This window comes from Podarcis muralis, chromosome 13, assembly GCF_964188315.1.
Source record: "Podarcis muralis chromosome 13, rPodMur119.hap1.1, whole genome shotgun sequence".
In the NCBI taxonomy this organism is placed as follows: domain Eukaryota; kingdom Metazoa; phylum Chordata; class Lepidosauria; order Squamata; family Lacertidae; genus Podarcis; species Podarcis muralis.
The window spans coordinates 27,253,287-27,276,349 of NC_135667.1; the positions used below are offsets into that span (position 1 = coordinate 27,253,287).

The 23,063-nt window shown below is 43.4% G+C and overlaps 2 protein-coding genes across 4 annotated transcripts; one reads left to right on the plus strand and one right to left on the minus strand.

The window, feature by feature from the left end:
• Window positions 1–92: 92 nt before the first annotated feature.
• THAP7 (THAP domain containing 7) lies at window positions 93–8,227 on the minus strand. Of its 3 annotated transcripts, none has more exons than XM_028702339.2 (5): window positions 8,108–8,227; window positions 5,421–5,500; window positions 3,384–3,476; window positions 2,399–2,515; window positions 93–2,050 (listed from the first exon to the last, which is right to left on the minus strand). In XM_028702339.2, exons 2-5 carry the CDS (start codon window positions 5,498–5,500, stop codon window positions 1,495–1,497), a joined length of 846 nt encoding a protein of 281 aa, XP_028558172.1. In that variant the 5' UTR covers window positions 8,108–8,227; the 3' UTR covers window positions 93–1,494. The 3 variants fall into 3 exon arrangements, with proteins under 3 accessions (XP_028558172.1, XP_028558169.1, XP_028558170.1); XM_028702336.2 differs by having other exon boundaries at window positions 3,324–3,476; window positions 8,108–8,226; XM_028702337.2 differs by lacking the exon at window positions 8,108–8,227 and adding an exon at window positions 5,852–6,389 and having other exon boundaries at window positions 3,324–3,476.
• On the plus strand, window positions 7,932–22,085 carry LOC114581775 (vomeronasal type-2 receptor 26-like). The gene is made up of 5 exons (XM_028702335.2): window positions 7,932–8,063; window positions 16,660–16,951; window positions 18,758–18,985; window positions 19,647–19,773; window positions 21,072–22,085. The coding sequence occupies exons 2-5, from the start codon at window positions 16,790–16,792 to the stop codon at window positions 21,971–21,973; spliced, it is 1,419 nt and encodes a 472-aa protein (XP_028558168.2). The 5' UTR covers window positions 7,932–8,063; window positions 16,660–16,789; the 3' UTR covers window positions 21,974–22,085.
• Window positions 22,086–23,063: the final 978 nt, after the last annotated feature.

Here is a 23,063-nt window from a genome sequence, read left to right on the forward strand (position 1 = left end):
TGTGGGACCCCTTAACTTGAGTTCTCCACATTTTATGGTAGATCATTGCAGCTATTCTGTAGCCGGACATTTTATTCAGGACAACCAGAATATCAGTTGGAGTACCCCAGTATATTTATTTTGCTTCATAGTGTTAAATACAAATAAAAAGTACAAAAAAATTAAATAAGGGCTTAGAGCTCATCAGTTATTCCGGTGCCTTTTCATTCATTAGCCAGAAAACAATAGAAGGCAACAGCAATTTTATTTTTAGAGAGCAACTGGACAAAAGTCTGTCTGGGTGCTTTCCAGGAAAAAAGACTAGAGACTTAGGTTTTTTTTATTTAAAAAAACAGCTGAACATTCAGGAGAGAGGCCAGGAATATTTCTGAGGAGCCACATCCTTGTTCCACCCACCCTTAAGGGTTGTGATAGTCATGATAGGCATGTAAGTGGTTCTGTTCAGGCAGCTGAGTCCTTGACGGGTGCCAGCACAAAGTGAAATAACCTGCAACCGTTGCAAACTATAGAAATCATTTTGGTTCAAGCTGAAGACAGTTGCCCCAGTCCAACAAGAGATCCTTACAGGTAAGCAGCCTTCTGCATGCCACTAATGTGCATTTTAAAACTGTTTTCACTCCACTCTTTGAGCTGAAAAAGGCTCCGAGAGCAGGTTTCAATTATCAGTAATGAGACTCATGTTCACCCATGACCCTCCAGCATTTTGAATAAAACATTTTTGCAAAAGGCTATTTGAAGAGCACAGATGGTTGTGTTTATGAGTGCACATGAGAAACGCCCAACAAATGGTACTTATTGTTCCTGTCTTAGCGCTTCTGTCCTTTTCTTACATACACCAGGCCTAACTCAGCTGATAGGCGGACAGGTTTTGCTTCGCAGCAAGTCTAGCGGCCCAGACTTCACTTAAGCTTTTGGCTTACTTACTTAAAACCATCTGAGTGGTTTTACTGAACTGTTCCTCAAAAGATAGTGCCATCTCCAGCATGGCGAGTTTGCTCTTCTCCTGCTGATGCACATCACTCCACCATATATATTTTATGGATGAGCCTCAGTGGGATGAGGATGCCTTGGCCCACAGGATCTTAAGATCCTTGTAAACCTATAATTCATCAGAAAACAGGACAACCTTTATCCCATACACCCCCTAATTCAATCTCCTTGTGAGCAAGGCTGAGCCAAAACTTGCTAGAAACTGTATGATCCTTCCTATGCCTCAGGCAACACCATGCTGAAGGCCGCAGGTTGACAGCTGTTGCAAATCTGCTGTAAAAGGTGTCTTTCAGACGAGTAGGAAGCATCCATCATACAAAACAGTATTTATTTACAGGTACAGATTATATGCAAATGGTGATAGGGAAGGCGGCGAGTGCCAACCGGCCAGCCAAACTGGAGGACCCAGAGTTCTGGCGCACAGCTTAGCCGCAGGGACCATCACACAGCCTGAGGCTGAGAGTGCACCAAACAGGGAAAGGTCAGTTTTGGCCCGCCCCAAAGTTACTCAAGGTCATTGAGGAGCTGCAGTTCAAAGACCTGCAGGTGTTCCTTGAGCCGTCGATGTGCCTCGGCGCTGTGCGGCCGCCGCTCGCGCTGAAGCTCACAGATCCGAAGGCGGAGTCGCTGTTCTCGGCGCCGGCAGGCCTGGAGCTGCCGCTGCGCCTTCCCCAGAGCATCGAGGGCCGCCTCCGCTCGCCGCTTCCACAGCAAGGCACTGCCGACCTGGTAGCTGTGCTCGTTCTGGATGTAAGCCCCAGCTGGGGGAGGAAGGCGCAACATATAGAGAGAGAGGGAAACGGGGTGGGATGAATCCCCCACAGGCTCCGGGAGGGCCGGAGAAGGAGAAGCTTCTTCCTGGCCAGTAGCAGCGGGTGACTGTTCCAGGGGAATGTCTGACAGGGTGGCCAGGCTCTCTGACGCCGGCCCCGGGAGGTCAGGCTGGCTTCGAGGCTCGCCGCTGGTGGGAGCAGCCCCAGGGCTTGGCAGCTCTTGTGCAGGGAAGCAGGAGATGTCCATGCACAAAGGACTCGACTCCTCCTCCAGGCAAGGGCTGCAGCTGTAGGCAAGGAACAGAACCCTGGTCAGACAGGAACCGAGTGGGGAAGATCTGCCACACTTTTATGACAGGTATAGTGACAAGCAGAGGAGGACAAAATTGGACATGCCCTTGTTCCAGATGCTTCCCGAAATAACCCAAGCATGCCAGCATGGAGCAATAACTGTGGTCCAACTTCAACTGGAGGGCGGCAGCTTCCCTACCCCTGCAGTAAGGCAGCAATTCTCTGTGCACACTTCCGAAGAAGCAAGCCCCACTAAACATCATTAACATTCACAGGATGGTACAGGAAGGGAGGGAAGACCTTCCACGGAGCATGGCAAAAGAAGCCAGAAGGGCAGTACTCACCTCTGCTTCTGCTGACGTTTCGCGAGTTTCGAGTTGCCTAGCTTTGATTTTTGGCGCAGTTTGGTGTGAAGTTCAAATATTGTGGGAACAGCACCCTCTTTGAGCCGATGGTAGCCACTGCAAAAAGGAGCATCAACACTCATAAGCCATCATCTGAACTACAGACCTTGCAGCAAGACATCTCTTTTTGGGGAGCTGCTGGGTTCTGAGAGGTGCTAGCTGCACCTGCGGTTAGCCAGTTATATTTCTGCATTGCAATGGTTTCCCTCTAGATCTCTGCACATGCAACTGCATGTGCGGAGTCCCAAATAAACAGAATGAGCTTTGTAAGTAACACATGCTGCTTAAATTCTGATTTCTCTCCACAAATCTCAATGGAGATAATCCAGTGTGACCTCCACAATACAGCACTCCCACTTGCTTATTCTCCTAAGAAGATATAAAATTGCTTTATAAGGAGTCGGACCATTATTGCCCACTACTATTTGCTCTCAGTGATACTTAAGTAGTATGTATTGGGAAAAGCCTCTTCCTGAGTCCTTAAGATCCTCACACACCTTCATTACTTTATCAAACTGATCTAACAGGTCTTGGTGACTTGGGTATGTCTAGGTTTATCTACATCTACACAGCATCTACACATTGGATTCTGCCCTCACCCCCCAAAAAAGTATTTAAATTGAAAGCTGGTCACCCTGAATAAACCACAGAGCGGGTCTTCCATGACAGCTTTCTGGCCATCAACAATTGTTCCCCCCACCCCGCCGGCCTTTAAGTCATTTCTAGCTCCCTTCTCCACCCCCTCTGCAAGCAGCACCTTTGCCAATGGCAAATGTATAATCTAAGACATTGTATAATCTAAGACATATCCACCTGTTTTAATTCTGCTTAACTGTTCATGCCCTTTCATATTCCAGTGACCTACCTGGTGCCCACCAGTTCGAAGCAACTCTTCTCAAAGTGCTTGGAGCAAAAGTAAACATACTTGGAAGCAGGGTCCCAAAGACCCTGGCCGCTCATGTCCTTCCTCCGACAATTCTCCAACCACATCGCTCGCCGGGGGTTGTCCTTTGGAAGTCTAGGAGCACACACAGGAGGTGAGTCAGGCAAGGATGAGTAGCAGAGTGCAGCAAAACAATGGAGGCCTTCTTCCCAGGCACAAGGACATTTGTCTAAAAATGTCATCCCAGGAGCTTCCCTGTCATGTGGACTTATGTGCATCATAGAGCAAAAGTATGATTTGATTGCATGGAATAACAATTGCTCTGAGTGAGTTGCTTAATGTCAAACTGAGTCTGACTGATCCCTTGGGACTCCAGATCCTTGGCTAACATAAGAGTCTTTCCCAGGCTGGAAAAAGAACTACAGCATCATTCTAGCCCTTTAACGCTAGGAGACACTACAAGGATATCTGAATTACTATTTCCAAAGATTATGGCTGTTCTGCCAACAGTATCACTGCGGTGCAAAAGGAAAGTAAGTGTAGCTAGGTAAAATATTCCATAGTTTTTGGTGAAGCCACCCTACAACTTGCCCTTCCCATTCACATTTCATGCCAACAAACCCCTATCTTGAACACTTTTTTTGGTGAGGGAGAGGGCAGGACATGATTGTTACTTTAAAAAAGAAGTATGCATATTACAGCTTCTGTTTGTGCGAAATCTGCTTAAGGTACCATAAAAAGGCACTGTGAACTTCAGAAATGATAACAGGGAAATACAGTGGTACCTTGGTTCTCAAACACCTTGGTACTCAAACACCGAAAACCCTGAAGTAAGTGTTCCGATTTTTGAATATTTTTCGGAAGCTGAACATCTGGTGCGGCTGTCGGCTATTGTTTCTGGGGCACCTGCACCAATCAGAAGTTGCGCCTTGGTTTTTGAACATTTTGGAAGTCAAACAGACTTCCGGAATGGATAAAATTTGGTGCTTTTGTTTTTGCTATGTATTTTGCATTTTTGTTTTTTAGGCTTTTTCAGTTAATTTGTTTTTGTTACTGTGTGGAACCCAGTTTAGCTACTGATTGATTGACTGTGTGACTGCGGAAGTGGATAAAAGCCCCCCATCCAAACAATGACTATCATCAGTGCAGGTAAGAAAAAAAACTAATTTTAATTTTTATCATCTACAATACTGTCTTATTTATTTTATAGTATAGTGCGTTGATTATTGCTTTCATTTTATGGATCAATGATCTTGTTAGATAGTAAAATTCATGTTAAATTGCTGTTTTAGGGGTTGTTTTTAAAAGTCTGGAACAGATTACTCTGTTTTGCACTACTTTCTATGGGAAAGCACGCCTTGGTTTTGGAACGGACTTCCGGAACGGATTAAGTTTGAGAACCAAGGTACCATTGTAATGGAAAGATCTTCAACTAGTCAAAGGAGTGACAGCAGGAATCTGGTAGGTTTTCTTAGCCTTTCCTCTGCCTTGTGACAGCTCTAACTTTGGATCAATGGCTACACACACACACACTTTATTTTCTGCCATGAGCTCCTCAAGGAAGGGTGGGACAGAAATATAAGAAGAAATACTAATATCCCCAGGAGACGCGGGTGGCGCTGTGGGTTAAACCACTGAGCCTAGGGCTTGCCGATCAGAAGGTCAGCGGTTTGAATCCCCACGACGGAGTGAGCTCCCATTGCTTGGTCCCTGCTCCTGCCAACCTAGCAGTTCGAAAGCACGTCAAAGTGCAAGTAGATAAATAGGTATCGTTCTGGCAGGAAGGTAAACGGCGTTTCCGTGTGCTGCTCTGGTTCGCCAGAAGCGGCTTAGTCAAGCTGGCCACATGACCCGGAAACTGTCTGCGGACAAACGCCGGCTCCCACGGCCCATAGAGCGAGATGAGCGCCGCAACCCCAGAGTCGGTCACGACTGGACCTAATGGTCAGGTGTCCCTTTACCTTTACTAATATCCCCAACGTGATATTCCTGCAGACTAGTACCAGCCAGCCCTCAATTCAAAATGGGCACCATTTTAAAAGGGAGATTGGGTGGGCCCAGAATAGCATCAACTCTCACCGATGGAAGGAAATGCCTCGGTTGCGTGTCTCAGGAGTGTCACGGGTGCAGCAGCCAGTGGCAGAACAGTGGCGGGGCATCTATAAGAAAAGAGAGGAACTTTAAGACCCACACTATCCTGAAGACTCAGGGTAAGCTATAGAAGCTATTATATTTGTATTTTAAGAGGAAGGGGCATGCTGGGTATTCAGAAGCCCCAAGAGCTGACTAAGTGTGCTAAGAAAGTCCCAAAGTTCTGCAACAAGTTATCATAATTCGTTGCCAAAAGCATCTGAATTCTATAAGCTGCATAAATTATTCTAATCAGTACAATTTATTCGCATAATCTGCTAGTTTGTCTTTTTTAGGCAGAGGTTAAGACAAGGAGCTATATAGGGAAGCGAAGTCCCACCCCACAATATAACTACTGGAAATCATCTTCATCCACCCACCTGGTTTATGAGATTTCACCAGCATCGCAGACAAAACTTAAAGCCCACCATCACAAGACATCTAAGATTCTGAAGAAGCAGGATCCCTTGCACAGGAACACAGTAAGTTTTTCAGTCTGGCATGGAATACACACAAGCTGACTCTCAAGTCATGTAGGTTCTTCCTTTTGTTATACTTGATGAGCACCTACTCTCTGTTTGCATCTGTTTCAATTATTTTTCAAGGTACCAGAAATAACGAGGGGGAGGGAAAAAGGAAAAGCCCCCTCATATTTTCTGGGCCTCTGTATCTCTCATTGTAGAACAGCAGAAACAGCAAGGCAGCACATAACATCCTTATAACACTAAAGCAATATCCCAGAAACCATTTAAGTAAATACACTTAGGGTTTGGACAGCTAAAAGCAGAGCAACCATCTTCAGGAATTGGCATAAGGCAGCGCAAGCCATGTATCCTTTGGAAGAAGATTACTGAAGCTCTCGTCAGAGATTACTGAATCTCTTGTAAGGGTTTGGGGTTGTGGGGGGAGACAAAGCATCAGACCAAAATGTTCAAAAACCAAACTAGGAATCTGAAGCGAAGAGAAAATTACTTGCACAAAGCAATATAAAATTATGAATGCTGAGGAGGAAAGGATACTAGAACAGGGTCACCTAATAAAACTGATTTGGCAGTAGGCCAAGGACAGGGAAAGGAACGTGCTTCTGCACACGGCAGATCAATGCAGTGAATTCAATACCCAGATGTGATAACTTAGTACTTAGTACTTTAAAAAGAAAAGAGCATTGAACATGTTCATGGAGAAGACCATCAACTGCTATAAGTGGATATTATTCTTCCACAGCCTCTTACATCCATATTTGGATGTACACCTCTTCCAAGTTCTCTCCAGCATTCTCTGTTGTTTGCTTCCTGCTGTTAGTTTTAGATTGTCCACCCATTGTATATGTGGCCATACCCTTCGACTTTTGAAACTGAAGGCTTCCAGTTACCAGATATTGACACAAAGCAACAGGGAATGAGAGTTGCTTTCATCCACTGCTGGGAAGCATGGGGCATTCCAGAGGATCTACTTGGCCAATGATGCATCAGTATGCTGGCCTAAATAGATCCAATGTAACATGGTAGCTGAAGTATAAGCTCTCAGAGATCTTAACTCTCCAGTTTTTGGCTTAGGCATTATTTTCATTTGCACGGCATTTCATTTTATGATGCTAGGGCTGAATTTTCTTCCCTCGCAGCCAAGTTGGCTCACATTTGGATGTTGCAGATATCACTTAGGTTGCACTAGAGGCAAGGTGGTGCCCAACAACAACGGAATCCAGACAAGGATACAAATAGGAATACGGAGAGCAGAAGCTGATGCTGAGAAAATACAGCGGTACGAGATAGGAATGAGAAAACACTGCTCTTAAGTGAAACAGAGAGAGGCCTAGACAGAAGGTTTCATACATCTCACAGCCATTCAGCTCATTCAGCTGCTGATCTCCTAAGGGGTTATTTATTTTTAAAACCTGTATCCCACCCATCCCCCTGGGGGTTCATGCCTCCGGCGCTCTTCCACTTTCGCCACTCACTTCAACCCTCACAAACAACACAGTGAGGTGGGTGGCTAGTTCAAGGTCACCCTAACCAGCTTCAGAGCCAAATAGTGGGGGAATGAAGCCAGGATTCCCACCCCACACAACTCCCCCCCCCCCCACACCCCAAGGTCCTAGTCTGACCCTTTTAATACCAGCCCACAGGCAGCTGAAAACAGACTGGCGACGCCCTTACATTCACACGCTTTCACCCACCCGACCGTGGAAGTCCTAACGTGCATCAGTAATTGGGGGCCAGCGGAGGGCAAGGAAAGGCATGGAGGGTTTGGGAGGTTTTTTTGCCAATTACGCCCATTATTCCGGGTTAGCTAATATGGAATGAAATGGGAAGAACGTTTGAGTGACAGGAACTGAGGACCATCCCAAAGGGACGGGGAAGGGAATGTCATGAGCCGCCTCCTGCCCCCCCCCCCGCAAGGAAAGGGACATTCCAGAGTTTGAAATGACTGGGGGGGGATGTGCAGAGCAAAAGGGGCGGGGCCACAGCAGGTCTCCATCTCTCTCTCCCCCCCCCACCGGGAAAGGAGGAAAAGCGGCCAAAATGCCCCTCCTCCCCCTGCCCACCGCCGAGAACGGAGACGCAGAGGAAGGGCTCGGGGCGGAGAAGTCGGGTGAGCGGGTCACTAATTTTTATTTTATTGGTTTCTCTCCTCACCTCCCCACTCCCATTGCTCGGGGCACCGCCGTCGCGGCTTCGAAGCTGACAGGGGGAATCTCAGCACCTTCTCGCGAGAATAGGTGCGCGAGCAAGCGAGGACCTAGAGATAGGAAAAAGTAAAGAGAGCCCCCTCGGCGGCGGCCATTTCCGCTCTCGAATCCCATTCGCTCAGGCGTTCAGAATGCAAGGATTGCTTCCCCCGTAGAGCAAAGAGCCAACGCAAGAGATCACAACGCTTTTATGAAAAGCATTTTAGTCTGCAATCCTAGACGTCTTTGCCCGAGGGTAGGACAACCTAGGGGGTTGCGTCTTGTGCATTACAGGAAGTTCAGGCTGCGCGCTTTTCTCACCTTTTCCTATCTCTAGGGAGCGAGATTGCAGCTCCTACGTATCACCTGACCAATCCCCCTCTCGCCATTCTAGGCGCTTGTGGTGTTGCTTCCGGGCAGCCTGGCGCAACGTAACCTCCCGCCTCCCTCCTCCCAACCCCACCCTCAGTCATTACAGCCAATCAAAGACCGCCCCCTTCAGATCAAATGCGGGTTCTAAAAGAAAAGAAAAAAGCATAACGGATTGCGTGCGCATGAAAAGGCGGGTACCGTCGCCCCCTGGGCCAATCACAAGCGCGCCAAAGCACCCCGGCAGGAGGCGCGCGAGCCTGGGGGCCAACTGTCAGTGGGCCGGTTTGCTTTTAAAGCGGTTCTGTCCATTTAGACAAGGCAGCCTTTGCCCAAAAGTTCACAAGCTGATAGACATGACACCAAAAGAGGGGAAGAGAGAAAGAAGCAGACTCGAGTGACAGTTATTAAAGTTAGAGAGCAAGTTCCTATCTACCAATTTCGCATGGGTCCCTCTACCTATGGAATATGCAGAAATGGCGAAACTTACCGCGAGAATAAGAAATCAAGATAACAGACTTTTTATAAAAGAGTAGAAATTATTGAATATTTACAGATAAATTGCAAACAGATAAAAACATTAGCAGGATTATTGTAATAACCTGCAGTTTCATAAGAGTATATATTTAAAGTAGATAATTAAATGGGCAAATTAAATGAATTTGGATATGCAGAAGATATTAAAACAAATTTCAGGAACTGCAGAAAGAGGGGAAAGGAAGTCAAACTTCGAAATGTTAAATTGATTGTAAAACTAATGAAATGTATAAGCTTGAAAAGTATAAATAAAAACTTTTTTTTAAAAAAAAGCGACTCCTACCTATCCAGAAGGTCCCTATCCCTGCTCTTGCATTCCCTCCCTTTAAGCTATGTAAAGGGCCACAGACAAGAATATTGTTATGGGTACATGGGCTTCTTAGCCATGTTCAGATTTTTTACTGCAGTTTTTGCTAGGGGAAAATATGTTTACAACTTCAATGAAGCCAAATTTATCACCCTCAGCATGTTATTATTTTGTAGTGTTTGGATATATTCTAGCTTTTTTATTCTTCCCCCACTCTACTGGAACTGAACAAATATGCCATGCTTTCTTCAGAATTTATGGTTGGGGTATTATAGTTTCAGTGGTGTACAAACTCATTATCTTGAGTATTGCCTCTTTTAACGGGCCTCTTTCAATCGGACTTGAGGTGTGTTGAGTCAGTCTGTGATTAAAAATGAAAAGTTCTGCATTGTCAGCTTCAACAAACTTTGAACTTCCAGAAGTTAAACAGTGGTGAGATAAAAATATTCTTGTGTAACCCATCTCAATACAATGGTACCTCTGGTTGCAAATGGGGTCTGTTCCGGAGGCCCATTCGCAACCTGAAAAGAACGCAACCCACGCCTGCGTGTGCACGGGTCACGATTTGCCGCTTCTGCACATTCGTGTGATGTCATTTTGTGTGTCTGTGCATGCGCAAGCGGTGAAACCCAGAAGTAACCCTCTCCGGTACTTCTGGGTTGCCACGGGACGCAACCTGAAAACGCACAACCTGAAGCAAACGTAACATGAGGTATGACTGTATATGGAGAAGGAACCAGGGATACCATCTTGTCCTCAGGACTGAGGGTGCCTACCACTGCAACGCGGATGTGCGACATCACACGCATATGTACAGGCGTGTGTGTCATCGCACATCCACATGGTGATCTCTCTTCCTCCTCTCTGCAAGCAGGATCCAACACCCCCACCCCCCACCCCGGGAAAGGATGCCTTGCTGGCTGGGTGCAGAGGATGGAGCTGAACTCTCTCAGAGGCAGTGCCACTGACGCTGCCGGGTTTTCTCATTGACTTTGTGGGTGCCCAGCCCCCACAATTATAGTATTGTGCCTCCCTGGAGTTGGCTGCTATGCAAGGAACTTTTGGGTTTACTACTACTAACTGCCCTTTTGGTAAAAATGCGGAATTTCTTCAGTTTTAAAAATATCAGCTTCCACTTCCTTCCCAGGAAAGAGGAGGAGTATTGAAAGAAACTAGACCAGAAGGCCTGATCCCAGCAATTAAGTCTTTGAAAACATTTAAGATATGGGATGTGGCAGTAGACAAGGAAATATAGGGAGAGAAGAAAATTATTTCCTTGATCCTGGCAATCTAAATTATCCTAAACATGAAAATTGTGAAATTAGAATGCTCTCCTTCTCGCACTATACCATATTCAACTATATGATCATAAAGCAGTTTCAGCCTGGTGCCAATCCTGAGCCCTCCTCCTCCTCTGATCACTCTTGGCAAGAAATATTGTCTTCCATGAACACAGTCTTAACAGTGAGTCCATAAGTGACTGGAGGCCAGTTCTGGATCCACAAGTCCTTCCACTGTGGGGATGTAGGTTTTCTGGCAGGAGTTGATCATGGTGAGGGTTTGTCAAATGTGCCTTACTCTTGCTGTTTCTCCTTTTGCCCTGAGCTCGTGCTTATTCTAAGTCCATGACACGCTTGGTAAAGGATGTTCTCCAGTTGGAGATGAAGATAATTCCACTACCGAGCTTCAGGAGGAGGGGGGGTTGCGGGGCTCACGACCCCGCCCACACTCCCGCGGGGCTGTCGCCAGCCTCGCGGGAACCAGGGGATTCCCTTGAGTCACATCCCCCCGCAGCGCCAGCCAATCGGCTGGCGGCGGGGGCGGGCCTACTAGAGGCCACTTAAGGTCGGGGCAGCCCTGGGCTCGCCCCTTTTCTCCCTCGCAGCCGACGTGGTTTATTCTAAGTCCATGACACGCTTGGTAAAGGATGTTCTCCAGTTGGAGATGAAGATAATCAGTAGAGTTGGGGCGATAACACATCCCTGTTTAATGTCTGATCCCACTGTGAATGGTTGACTTTGAGAACCATTGTTATCCGCGATTGCTGCTGTCATGTTATCGTGGAGGAGCCAAAGGATATTCACAAATTTATCTGGGCAGCTGTTTTTCAGAAGGATAGCCCGCAGGGCAGTACAATTTACAGTATCAAAGGCCTTAGACAGGTAGAAAAACACCATGATTTTGTTCTCTGCATTTTTCTTGAAGCTGTCAAGCAGGGAAATTCATACCCACTGTCCCCTAGAACGTCGAAAACCATTTTGGGATTCAGGAAGTGTGTCCTCAGATAAAGGTAGGAGACAGTTTGCTAAGATCCTTACAATAATTTTGCTGGCTGTGGCTAAGAAAGAGATGCTTCAATAATTTCCACAATCTGTTCTATAACCTTTTTAAAAAAGATTGATAATTTTGGCATCTCTAAAGTCTCCTGGCATCTCCCAGATTTTTTTGATGAGCTTGTGAAGTTGTTGGGTAAGCTCAATTCTGCCCACTTTGAAGACTTTGGCAGGTATCCCATCAGGTCTGCTGGCTGTGTTGTTTTTCATTTGGTTAATAGCTGTACACAAATCTCCAGATTTGGAGATACAGCAAGTTTTGGAGATACATGCAACACTAGCATGCTGGGGTAAGATTTGAGGTAGATGGGAAAGGTGGAATGAGTTTCCTCTCCTACCCTTAAAGACCACCACGTTTCTTGTTCCAGGGCAGCTGTTATCTTGAACATTATCACTCTTTTTAGAAGGAAAGGTGTATTGCAGTATTTTGAGCAAAAAACACGATGGACTAAAAAAATAATGAGTGAAAATATAACCTGTGCATCAGAACTTGAAAGATGAAGAAAAAGGTGACCAGCAGACTTAGACTTGAAAGATTAGCAAAATGATGACATACGGGTCAGAACTCCAAAAAAAGAACGAAAAAATAACCTGTGGGTGAGGACACCAAAGCAAAATTTTTTTAAAAAAATGACAATTTTGGTGATATTCTAAAGTATTTGGCTATCCTTTGTTCCTGAGTACCAAATGGCTGTGGAGATCTTCTCCACTGTGGCTTCCAGTACTGGCTTACTAGGTTACATGTTTGTTTGCAAATGCTACATTATTGTGTGAGATCTACTGTAAATCTAGTCAATCAATAAATATTCTAAAGTATTGTAGAGTCTGCAATTTCTGCCATAATATTCTTCTCTATTGAGGTGGTGAGTAAATGGACATAACTTACAAATTAGCATGGATCATCATTGTCACTTTCTTCACTTCTATCCACAAATCAGAGGACATTTGTGTGATATATTACCCAAAATAAAAGATAATGGATTAAAAAATGTTAGTTGAGTGAATCTCTCCAGGTTCTCCAGTAATATATTTTGGCAGGGACATTTGGACTTCCATTTTTGGCTCTCCATTTGATTTATCCTACCCCAAGTTCATGTGTCACATTAGCAGACACTGGCATTTCCCCCTCATTCATCTGCAAGGCACAAAAATGCCAGGATATCATGTGACTATTTAGTGGTACCTAACATCTGGCAGACAAATATAGAAAAACCCTGCTACAGCAAGCTAACTTCAGAATTGTCGAATTGTTCCTTAATCCACCAACCCAACCAGCAGATCCTTTTCTTTTATTTTTTTTGTAGAAAGAACTTACAAAGCTACCCAGTCCAAGTGTTTTGTTATTTCAACCTGTTAATAGTCTGATAAATCTCTTCCTTCAAAATATCTCTATTCATTTTGGTCTAATGTGTCCCACTTATACATTTTACATTAGATATGTCCTCACCTCAATGTTTCATCAAGCTATTGAGTTTTAGTAATGATAAATTCCCAAATAGGGAATTTATTTTTGCATTATCATAAGTAACACTCCCATCTTTTTGTATCAGTGAATAGATTTTTTTAGACATCTGCTTCCCCTTTATCACATGTGCTAAACATTTGAATGCTCATATAATGATTCATATACTAGCATATAGGGAGAAATTCGATTCAATTCTCATTTAAAGATGAAACTTCTCACCAGCGAAACAATATGTGAACCAAAACAGCCATCAATTGAAATCTGAAGTTCTAAAAATTTTGCAGTGCAGTTCAAGCAACTCTCATTGAAGGGTTGTGTGAAAGAAACATTCCTACAGGAAAGCTATCTGTGTTCTTTCCTTGACAGGAACCTAAGGGAGATGTTTGTTTCTCTAAAGTTTTATTGAAGATGGCATTAAGATATATTGAAATTATTCTATCCCCTGTGGCAAACTGTAAGTGTTCCTTAAAAGTTTTGGCCAAGAATGAGAATTGATTGGAATTAGGAGCATATTGTAGCACCCTGCTTGTGGTTAACGCTTAGCTGGAATGAAATATTCAACGCAGCAATAGAGAAATTAAAATAATAATTTATTTGTCAGACAAATAAATGAGAGGCACAGTGGTATATGGTTACCAAGCTCTGGCCTGGCCTCCTGCCATTATGGCCAGCACTTATATTCCCTCAGCCCAGCTCCCTTGCTCCTCCTTTGGCTGCCTCTGTCCAATCAGCCTGGTTGAAATTCCTATTGGCTGCCTGCTATATCCAATCCTAAAAGATACACCCATATCCTCCTGTCCTTATATGGAACACAAAGAGCTATATATTGTTACATCTATAAATGACAAATAAGTAGTAATATATCTTACATGTGTCTCAACAAGGAATCTTAATTACCAGCTCACCTCTTGCCCTCCTTGCCCTATTGCCTTCTAAAACAAATGGTTAATCTTAAATTTTTATCTTAAACATATGTCAAGGATCTTGAGTTCACATCAACATTGAAAGATCTCCTTCATTTGAAGGTTTCTAAACAAATGCCTGACAACTATATATCAGGAGTGCTCGCTGGCGTCTCCTGTCTGGCAGGGGGGCTAGGCTGGTGGCTGACTTAATTTCAGGATAAATACAACTCTTACAACTATATGAAATAAGAATCTAGCATTTCTTAAATCCTTTGCATAATTACATTTAAGCCAACATATTTAATACATAACATAGGTAGCCTTTTAAAAGGAATAAGGCCTTTGTAAAGTAAAAAAGGAACTCAGTAAAAAACAGCTTCAAAAGAAGCCTCTTCAGTTTACACCCCCCCTTCAGCCAGCTGCTTTTCCCATTAGCTCTTCCCAACATTTATTGCCCTTTAACTCTCTCAGTTTAAGAAAGAAACAGCTTTAGAAAAGACTTCCCAAAAATGCTCTCTTTCTGCCAGCTAGATGCTTCTCCATTGCTCTTGGCCTTTTTAACCTTAGGAAGAAGATCTGGCTCATTTTACTGGGAGGCACATTGGTATTATTTTACTATTTACTCATTCCTAATTATGTTTATCTCTGCTTTTTTTATCTTCTGTAACATGTAGGGTCAGTGTCGCTCTCAGCCTGTAATTCCCCCTTTTACGACTTTGAGAATTGTTTTCTGCTATAAATCAAGGGGCCCCTTGTCTAGGAGGAAAACATTGCCAAGGTTCTCTAAGCAGCTGGTCTTCTGCCTGGCATGAAACATTTGAAAATCTTTAAGCTCTCTCTTTAATATACAAGCCCTGATCAAACATTAATAAAATGCAGACTTATGATTAGATGCCTCAATATATCCTATATGGTCCTGAAAACTGAATGTAAGATTAGAAAAAATTGAGAAATGGAGCAAAATCATAATGGAGAGATTCACCTATCCCTATCAGGCAGACATACTTCCACCCTGACTCAGTCCCAAGGCCCAGGATTTATACTTTTGTTTGTCCCATTACAGCATATTCTCTATACACTTCATCTGTTCCACAACAACTACTTATTATGGTTAAGATATGACAAGTATTCCCCCCCACCCCGTTCTTCCAACACACCTGCTGCTTCAGATTGGATAACCGATCATTAACTCCCCTATAATTACTGTATCAATCTCAAGATGACTGAATGTGTTTTTCATGAGGCCCCAGTGCATTTCCAGAGACCACTACTAGATATCTAAATGCAAATGCAACCCCCACTGTCTCTGGCATTTCAAGTAAGAGAGGAAAGCCAGATTCTGTAAGTCTAATCTCAGATCTTTTCTTGATTTTGTAACCAAGCTCCCAGGAATTCATCTCTTGCTTAGGTAGCATGTAGTACCATTCAAGATAACCTGCTTTGTGACTGATCCGAAGACCAATGTTGTAAATGGAATACAGGGCTCTCTGTCTAGAAGGAAGATGAGCATGATATTTTTTGTGATGCTAGTGCTCTTGTTGCTTCCATGGATGATATGTAATGGGAAAATGATCAGTACGTGCACCATCAGTGACCCATTCCATATTCCGCACAAGTATTATCAGCCAGGTGACCTGATCATTGGTGGACTTACTTCTCATCTCTTTCCTTCTCTTAACTCGGAAGACTTCAAGAAATACCACACCTTCCAGCAATTACTTAACGTATTGTAAGGACTTTATTTGATGCTCATTAATATCCAGATCCTAACCCTGTTTACCGGTGTTTCCATGTGCTGCTCTGGTTTTGCCAGAAGCGGCTTAGTCATGCTGGCCACATGACCCTGAAAAACTGTCTGTGGAAACGGACAAACACCGTCTCCCTCAGCCTTTAAAGTGAGATGAGCACCGCAACCCCAGAGTCGTTCGCGACTGGGCTTAATTGTCAGGGGTCCCTTTACCTTTTAACCCTGTTTACACAGAAATGAAGACAAATACTCTTTAATGCAGTTTGAAGCAGAGACTGCTCTCATTTAAAGATGAACCTATGTTTTTAACAGTAATGAAACAATAAGCAAACCAGAACCCAGCTATGCCTTGAACTTCAAACTTTTCCAAATTTTGCAGTGCAGTTCTCCAGTCAAGTAATGCATACTAGGGTAAAGTGTACATAACAATGCATATTTTAGTGAAATAACATTTAAAAATGCATTATATCTGCAGACATCACTTTGCAAAATGTATACACTGGGCAGAACTGCATACAAAAATATGAATATTAGGAGAAATTTGCACTAAAATGCTGGTGGCCTTTTTTTTTTTTTAAATCACAAACTGATATCAGAATGTAAACTTAAGATTGGAAAAATGAGAAACAGAGAGAAATAAAAACTGACAGATCCACCCATATTTATATCTTTGCCTGCCAAAAATTGAGTATTGGTTTGAATCAGGAACATGTATCCTATATGCGATTGAAAACAGAATTTAAGATTTGGGGGGGGGGGGGGGAGAGAGAAATGGAGAGAAACCCAAACAGACAGATTCACCCATCTCTATGTCACACAATGCCTGGTAACTCAATATCAAGTAACTCTCATTGCAGGGTTGTGCCAAAGAACTACCAGCATATTCTGGCATTGGTATTTGCTGTCAAGGAGATCAATGAGAATCCTGAGATCTTGCCAAATGTCACCTTGGGATTTCACATCTACGATAGTTATTACATTGAAAGGATGACCTATCGGGCAACTCTGGAGCTTCTATTCACACAGCAGAAATTTGTTCCCAACTACAAGTGTGACACTCAGAAAAGTCTGTTGGCTGTCATTGGGGGACTTGATTTTGAAACCTCTCTCCATATGGCAGCCGTCCTGGGTGTTTACAAGACTCCACAGGTAAGATACAGGTAACTTCATGAGTCATTTGCATTTTCCTTTTCTACCCAGAAAAGTTTTCCGGTTCTGAGAGACAAAGATCACGTTCACACAATACAGTTAAAGCACTATTATTCCACCTTAACACTCAGAATCCGGAGAACTGTAGCTTGTTAAGCATGCTGAGAATTGTTAGGAGACCTGTTACAGAGCTACAATTCCAGCACTCTTAACAAATCTCCAGTAAATTTTAAACATCATTTATTACGGCCGTAGGCCCATACAGGTAAAAACAACACATAAATAACAGTAAACATTATTGGTTACATGAAATATTTCACAAGCCACAAATCCACTATGCTAGGACCACACTCCACTCTTACAAAAGCTGAAGCTGATGACACTCTCAGGAATATCTTTGCATTCGAGATGCACAGATTTTGCAGTGATGCCATCAAATCAACTTGCTCCATCCTGGATACTTTGGCCTAGCAGGAGAAGTTAATCCCAATCGCAATTGCCCTTTCACTGCAGATGCATGTAGCAATTCTCTCTATTACATTGACATAATATGCTTCCTTATTTATTTTTAGCTCAGTTATGGCTCCTTTGCTCCAGAAGACAGTGATCAAGTCCAGTCTACTCCCTTCTACCGGATGGTTCCAAACGAAGCCCATCAATACACTGGCATTGCTCAGTTGCTTCTGCACTTTGGATGGACGTGGGTTGGGTTTATCGCTATAGAGGGAGAGAGCGGGGAGAGATTTTTGCAGTCCATGCAACTTCTGCTTTCCCAGAGAGGCATCTGCTTTGCTTTCTCAGAGAGAACTCCAAAAAACACATATTGGAGAGTTTTATTTTCTTTAAGTCTCAAGTGGCTCCAAATCTACAAAGTTATTGCGGGGAGCAAAGCCAGTGCTGTTGTTGTCTTTGGAGAAACCAAGTCCATGCTTTGTTTACGAACAATGCTCATCATAGGTGAAATAACAAATGGCGCAAATACACCAGTAGGAAAGGTGTGGATTATGACTGCTCAGCTGGAGTTTACAGAATTCTTCTACCAAATGACCTTAAGAATGGAAGCCTTCCACGGTTCCATCTCCTTCAGGGTTCATTCAAAAGAGGTTCAAGGATTCAGAACATTTCTTCAGCTCTTAAATCCTCTGGGGACCAATGAAGACATTTTTCTCAAGTTGTTCTGGGAACGAGCATTCAGATGTTCATTTCCAAGCTCTAAGACAAAGAAGCAGGTTTATAAAATCTGCACTGGAAAGGAGAAGCTTGAAGATCTCCCTTCATCTGGCTTTGAGACGAGCATGACTGGCCACAGCTACAGCATCTACAATGCAGTCTCTGTTGTAGCACATGCTTTACATGCCATTTTCCAAACCAGGTACAAACGCAGAACTATGGAAGACAAAGGGAGGTGGGTGCTTCGAAATCTGCAGCCTTGGCAGGTAATATCTTTCTTGAGACTCAGCTCTATTGATATAAGCAGAGGAATGACAACCCAGGGGCATATAGAACAGTGCCTTTATAGGAAGCTACCCTATACTAAATAGGATCTTTAAGAACATCATATTCAGTATTGTTCACACTTACTGTGACTTTCCTGCATTCCAGGAAAAAGTCACTTGCAGCCCTACCCAGAGATGCTTGGGTTTGGAGACTAGCACTTGTTTATTTTCTCATTCATCTTTCAGCTGCCAACAAAAGCTTCAATCTGCCAAGTTCCCTCCCCTGGAAATAATTGTGTGTGGAAAAGATCTGAGAGATGTTCGAGTTTTAATCAATTGTTCCTGTCCTTCTGTTCCTCTTTCTACTCAGCTCCACCCCTTTCTTAGGAGTGTCTCATTTAACAACAGCGTGGGAGAAACGGTGTCTTTTGGTGAGAGTCTGGAATTGAAGAACGGATTCGATATTACCAATTTTGTCATTTTTCCAAATAAATCCTTCCTGAGAGTCAAGTTTGGAAAAATAGATTTGGAGGCTCCCACAGGCAAGGAATTTTCAGTTGATGATGGAAAAATGGTGTGGCACAGAAGCTTTAAGCAGGTGGGGCACAACTGCGATTTCCAGGCTCTATAGGGAAATTGAATATTATTGCACCACTAATAAAACAGAGCAAATGGATAGCAGTCTTGGTGCACTTCTTGCATAACTCAAATCCTGAACCCGTAATTATGGAAGCCTAGAACACCATGTTTCCATATATGAAAATTATCCCTATGTATTAGTCTATAAATCTGTAAATTTAATGCTTATATTAAAAAAGCATAACACTGTTATAAGCCACTCTGCGTTCAACTGGCTGTGCATGCATACACCTGCAACATCACATGCCTCTATATCATTAAATGATTAGTAAGCATTAGGCTACAAATGATGTAAAATTAGTATTTTTATGAAACAGTACACAATTTTGACGCTGCATTACTAAAAGTCTGGGTTTTGTCCCATTGGCAACGGAGACCATCAGCAACTCTTAATCCTGTCTAAAACCTTATCATGTACAGTACAAGCTACTTTATATCCATACAGTATTTGATAGGAATGCAGCCAATGTATTCCAACCATTTAACAGTCAATCAAACCTCAACCACCCAAAAAACCTGAAACAAGTTTCTCAAAAAAACCCCACCCAACACACCTTGAGTTTGCATCTGTTATTTTATTCTCGGTGATAAACTATTCGTGTGTTTATTCAAATGGACAGGTTCCACCCCTTTCTACATGTAACCCAAAATGCCCTCCTGGCTCCAGCAAGAAAAAGAAGGAGGGGGAGAAATTCTGCTGCTATGATTGTTCTCCATGCCCTCAAGGCAAGATTTCATCCCAGAAGGGTAAGAGACAAGAACTACTTCAAAGATAGTACACATTGTAACATACGTAAGGAGACGGTTTCAGCAAAAAATGAACCAATCATTGATGCCAGTGTTCTTTCTATAATAGCTGAAGCTCAGAAGCTTGAGGCTTTCAATGATAATAATTGTATAAATTTTCATATCTTATTGGAGCAACACTCAGAAACCCAACTAGTATCTTTTTATGATATTCCTTCTGATTCTAAGTTAGAAGCCATCTTTCCCCACCCTAGTGATGTGATCTGCATGGGACTCCTATTGATGATCAATCAGAGGTTACCACTGACTTTGAATGGTGTTGGTCTCTTTTGGCAGCATTTCTACACTTTATCTAAACTTTTTCAGAAATCGAAATTTCGCCCTCATTTTCTGGTGTGTTATGCAGCAGGAGATAACTGAGGATGGGTCCGTAAGATAACTTACACAGGAATGCATCCAGTGCATTTGGACAGGACTTACTAATATTATTATTAATTATTCAATGTATGAATCGCCTTTTAAGAAGATTTCTTAGGTGAATGAACAATTTAAAATAGCACATAGGAAATATAAAAGCATACAAATTCCATAGTTAACAAACAATAATGCAAGCTGGTGAGCACACAAAGCATACCCAACCTACAAGTGTCTTCTCCCACAACCATGACTTCATCACTACAAAATAATCTACACCTTCAACTCAATCCCAGGAACAATGACATCAACATTCAAATGCCTGGGGAAACAAAAATGTTTTTGCTTAGCACCAAAGTCATGTCAAAGTTGGCCCCAAGTGAATCTCTCTGGGGAGAGCATTCCATAAATGAGGGACACCATTGAAAAGCCCCTTTCCCCTGATGCCACCTTCCAAACCTCTTTCAGAGGATACATAAGGAGGAGGGTCTCTGATGGGGACCTAAACATCTGGATAGCCTGATATGGGAGAGGAAGAGAAGCTTGCAATCAAGCAGTTGATAGAACTCTGCCCTAAATGTATCTCCCACTTTATGATTAATGCATGGGAGATTGAATATATGTCTGAAGGAGCCACTCCACTACAAATGTTCTTAAATCTTCAAACATCATTGTCTCCACAGCAATCTATACAACAGATGATGGCCCCTGTGAAGTTAGCATAACATAGGCAGACAACCCAGCAAATTATGCTGATTTCTGGTCCAAAGGTCATAGTGTATTTGTTCTGTCTAGGAATCCTTTTGGTACTCCAGTTTAATGTTAGGATGTCATAGACAGTTTCTGTCCGGCACACCCAGAACCTGCATCTCTTCTTTTTCCAGACATGGACAATTGCGACAGATGTAGTGAAGATCGATATCCAGACAAAGGCCAATCACAATGCATTCCAAAGGCAATAATCTTCCTGTCTATAAAAGAGCATCTAGGGATGAGCTTGGCTTCCTTGGCTCTTTCTCTCTCTCTGCTCACAATGTTGGTTCTAGCCATCTTTATTAAAAACCAGGACACGCCAATCGTCAGAGCCAACAATCGGGATCGAACCTACGCTCTCCTCACTTCCCTCCTGCTCTGCTTTCTCTGCCCTTTGCTCTTCCTCAGCCCACCAGAAAGAGTGATCTGCCTTCTCCGACAAGTTGCTTTTGCTGTCATTTTCACAGTGACCGTTTCTTGTGTGCTGGCCAAAACCATCACCGTGGTTCTGGCCTTCATGGCCACTAAACCAGGATCCATAATGAGGAAATGGGTGGGGAAAAGACTGGCAGGCACCATTGTGTTTTCTTGTTCTCTTATCCAAGCAGGTATTTGCACTGTGTGGCTGATAACCTCTCCCTCATTCCCCCAGCTTGACATGCACTCCATGGTGGGAGAAATGATACTGGAATGTAATGAAGGGTCCGTCGCCATGTTTTACTGTGTTCTTGGTTACATGGGCTTCCTGGCTATGGTCAGCTTTGTTGTGGCATTTTTAGCTCGGAAACTGCCAGACAGCTTTAATGAGACCAAATTTATAACCTTCAGCATGTTAGTGTTTTGTAGTGTCTGGATATCCTTTGTTCCAGTTTACTTGAGCACCAAAGGAAAATACATGGTGGCTGTGGAGATCTTCTCCATCTTGGCCTCTAGTTCTGGCTTGCTGGGTTCCATCTTTGCTCCCAAATGCTACATTATTGTGCTGAGGCCCTATTTGAACAGTAAGGAGCAGTTAATAAAGAGGAAATTCTAACATATTCCAAGACCTGCAATTTCTGCCATCATGCTTGCCTCCAGTGAGATGTTAATACTGTTGATGTGGTGGACAAATGAACATGTCTTACAAATAAACATGGATGACCTTAGTCATTTTATTTACTTTCTCTCAACAAACAAATTAGGACAGTTGTGTGATATATTATTCAGAATGAAATATAATGGATTAAAAATGTTAGTTGAGTGAAACTTCAGTGTTCACCACTGTATGGAGTTCCAGTTTTGGTTTTTCATTTGATTTAGCCCACCCCAAGGTTATTTGTCACAATAGCAGGCATGGACATTTTCCATTCCTTTATTTCCATGGCATAAATATGCCAGAATATCAAGTGACTATATAGTGGTACCTACCACACGGTGGAGTATGCAAAGAATACCGCTATGGCAAGCTAAATATTCAGAGTTATTCTTTAATCCACAGCTCTACACTCTAGCGCCTTCCTGGGCTGCATAGCGCCTCTCCCACAATAATACATTGTTGAAGTGTCACTGCTCCACTCCAGCATTTAAATAGACACCAGAGGAACATCTTATTAAAACCTCTTACTGAAGAACAGAACAGGACCCATATATTTATGGGAAGGCTTCAATTGGCCTTGAGGTGTCTGTGTATCTTTAGTTGAGCAATTGATTAAAAAATGAAAAACACTGCATTGTCAGCTCCAACAAACTCTGAACTTCCAGAATCTACACAAATTTTGAGATTAAAAAATATTGCTGAGTAATTTATTTCAATGTCTGGAGAAGGAACTCATGGGTTTACATTGAAGATCAAGCTGCCCTTTTTCATAGAGATCCAGGATCCAGGGGCATCTTGCCCATAGAGGCAAGTGGCGCAGGGTGCCAGGCCGCCAAGTTCTGGAGGGCGCCAGGGAAGAGGTGGAGGCTGGACACGGCGGTGCCTCCCGGCATCAGCTCCCCGCCTTCGCCCACCTCTCTGAAGCAGCACTATGCCCAGAGCCTCCGCCTCTTCCCCGCCAGAGGAGCCGCCCTCCAGCCGCTGCCCGCCTCCTCCAGCCCCGCAAAGCTGCCGGCAGCACCGTAAAAAGCTCGGCAACTCTGGGAAA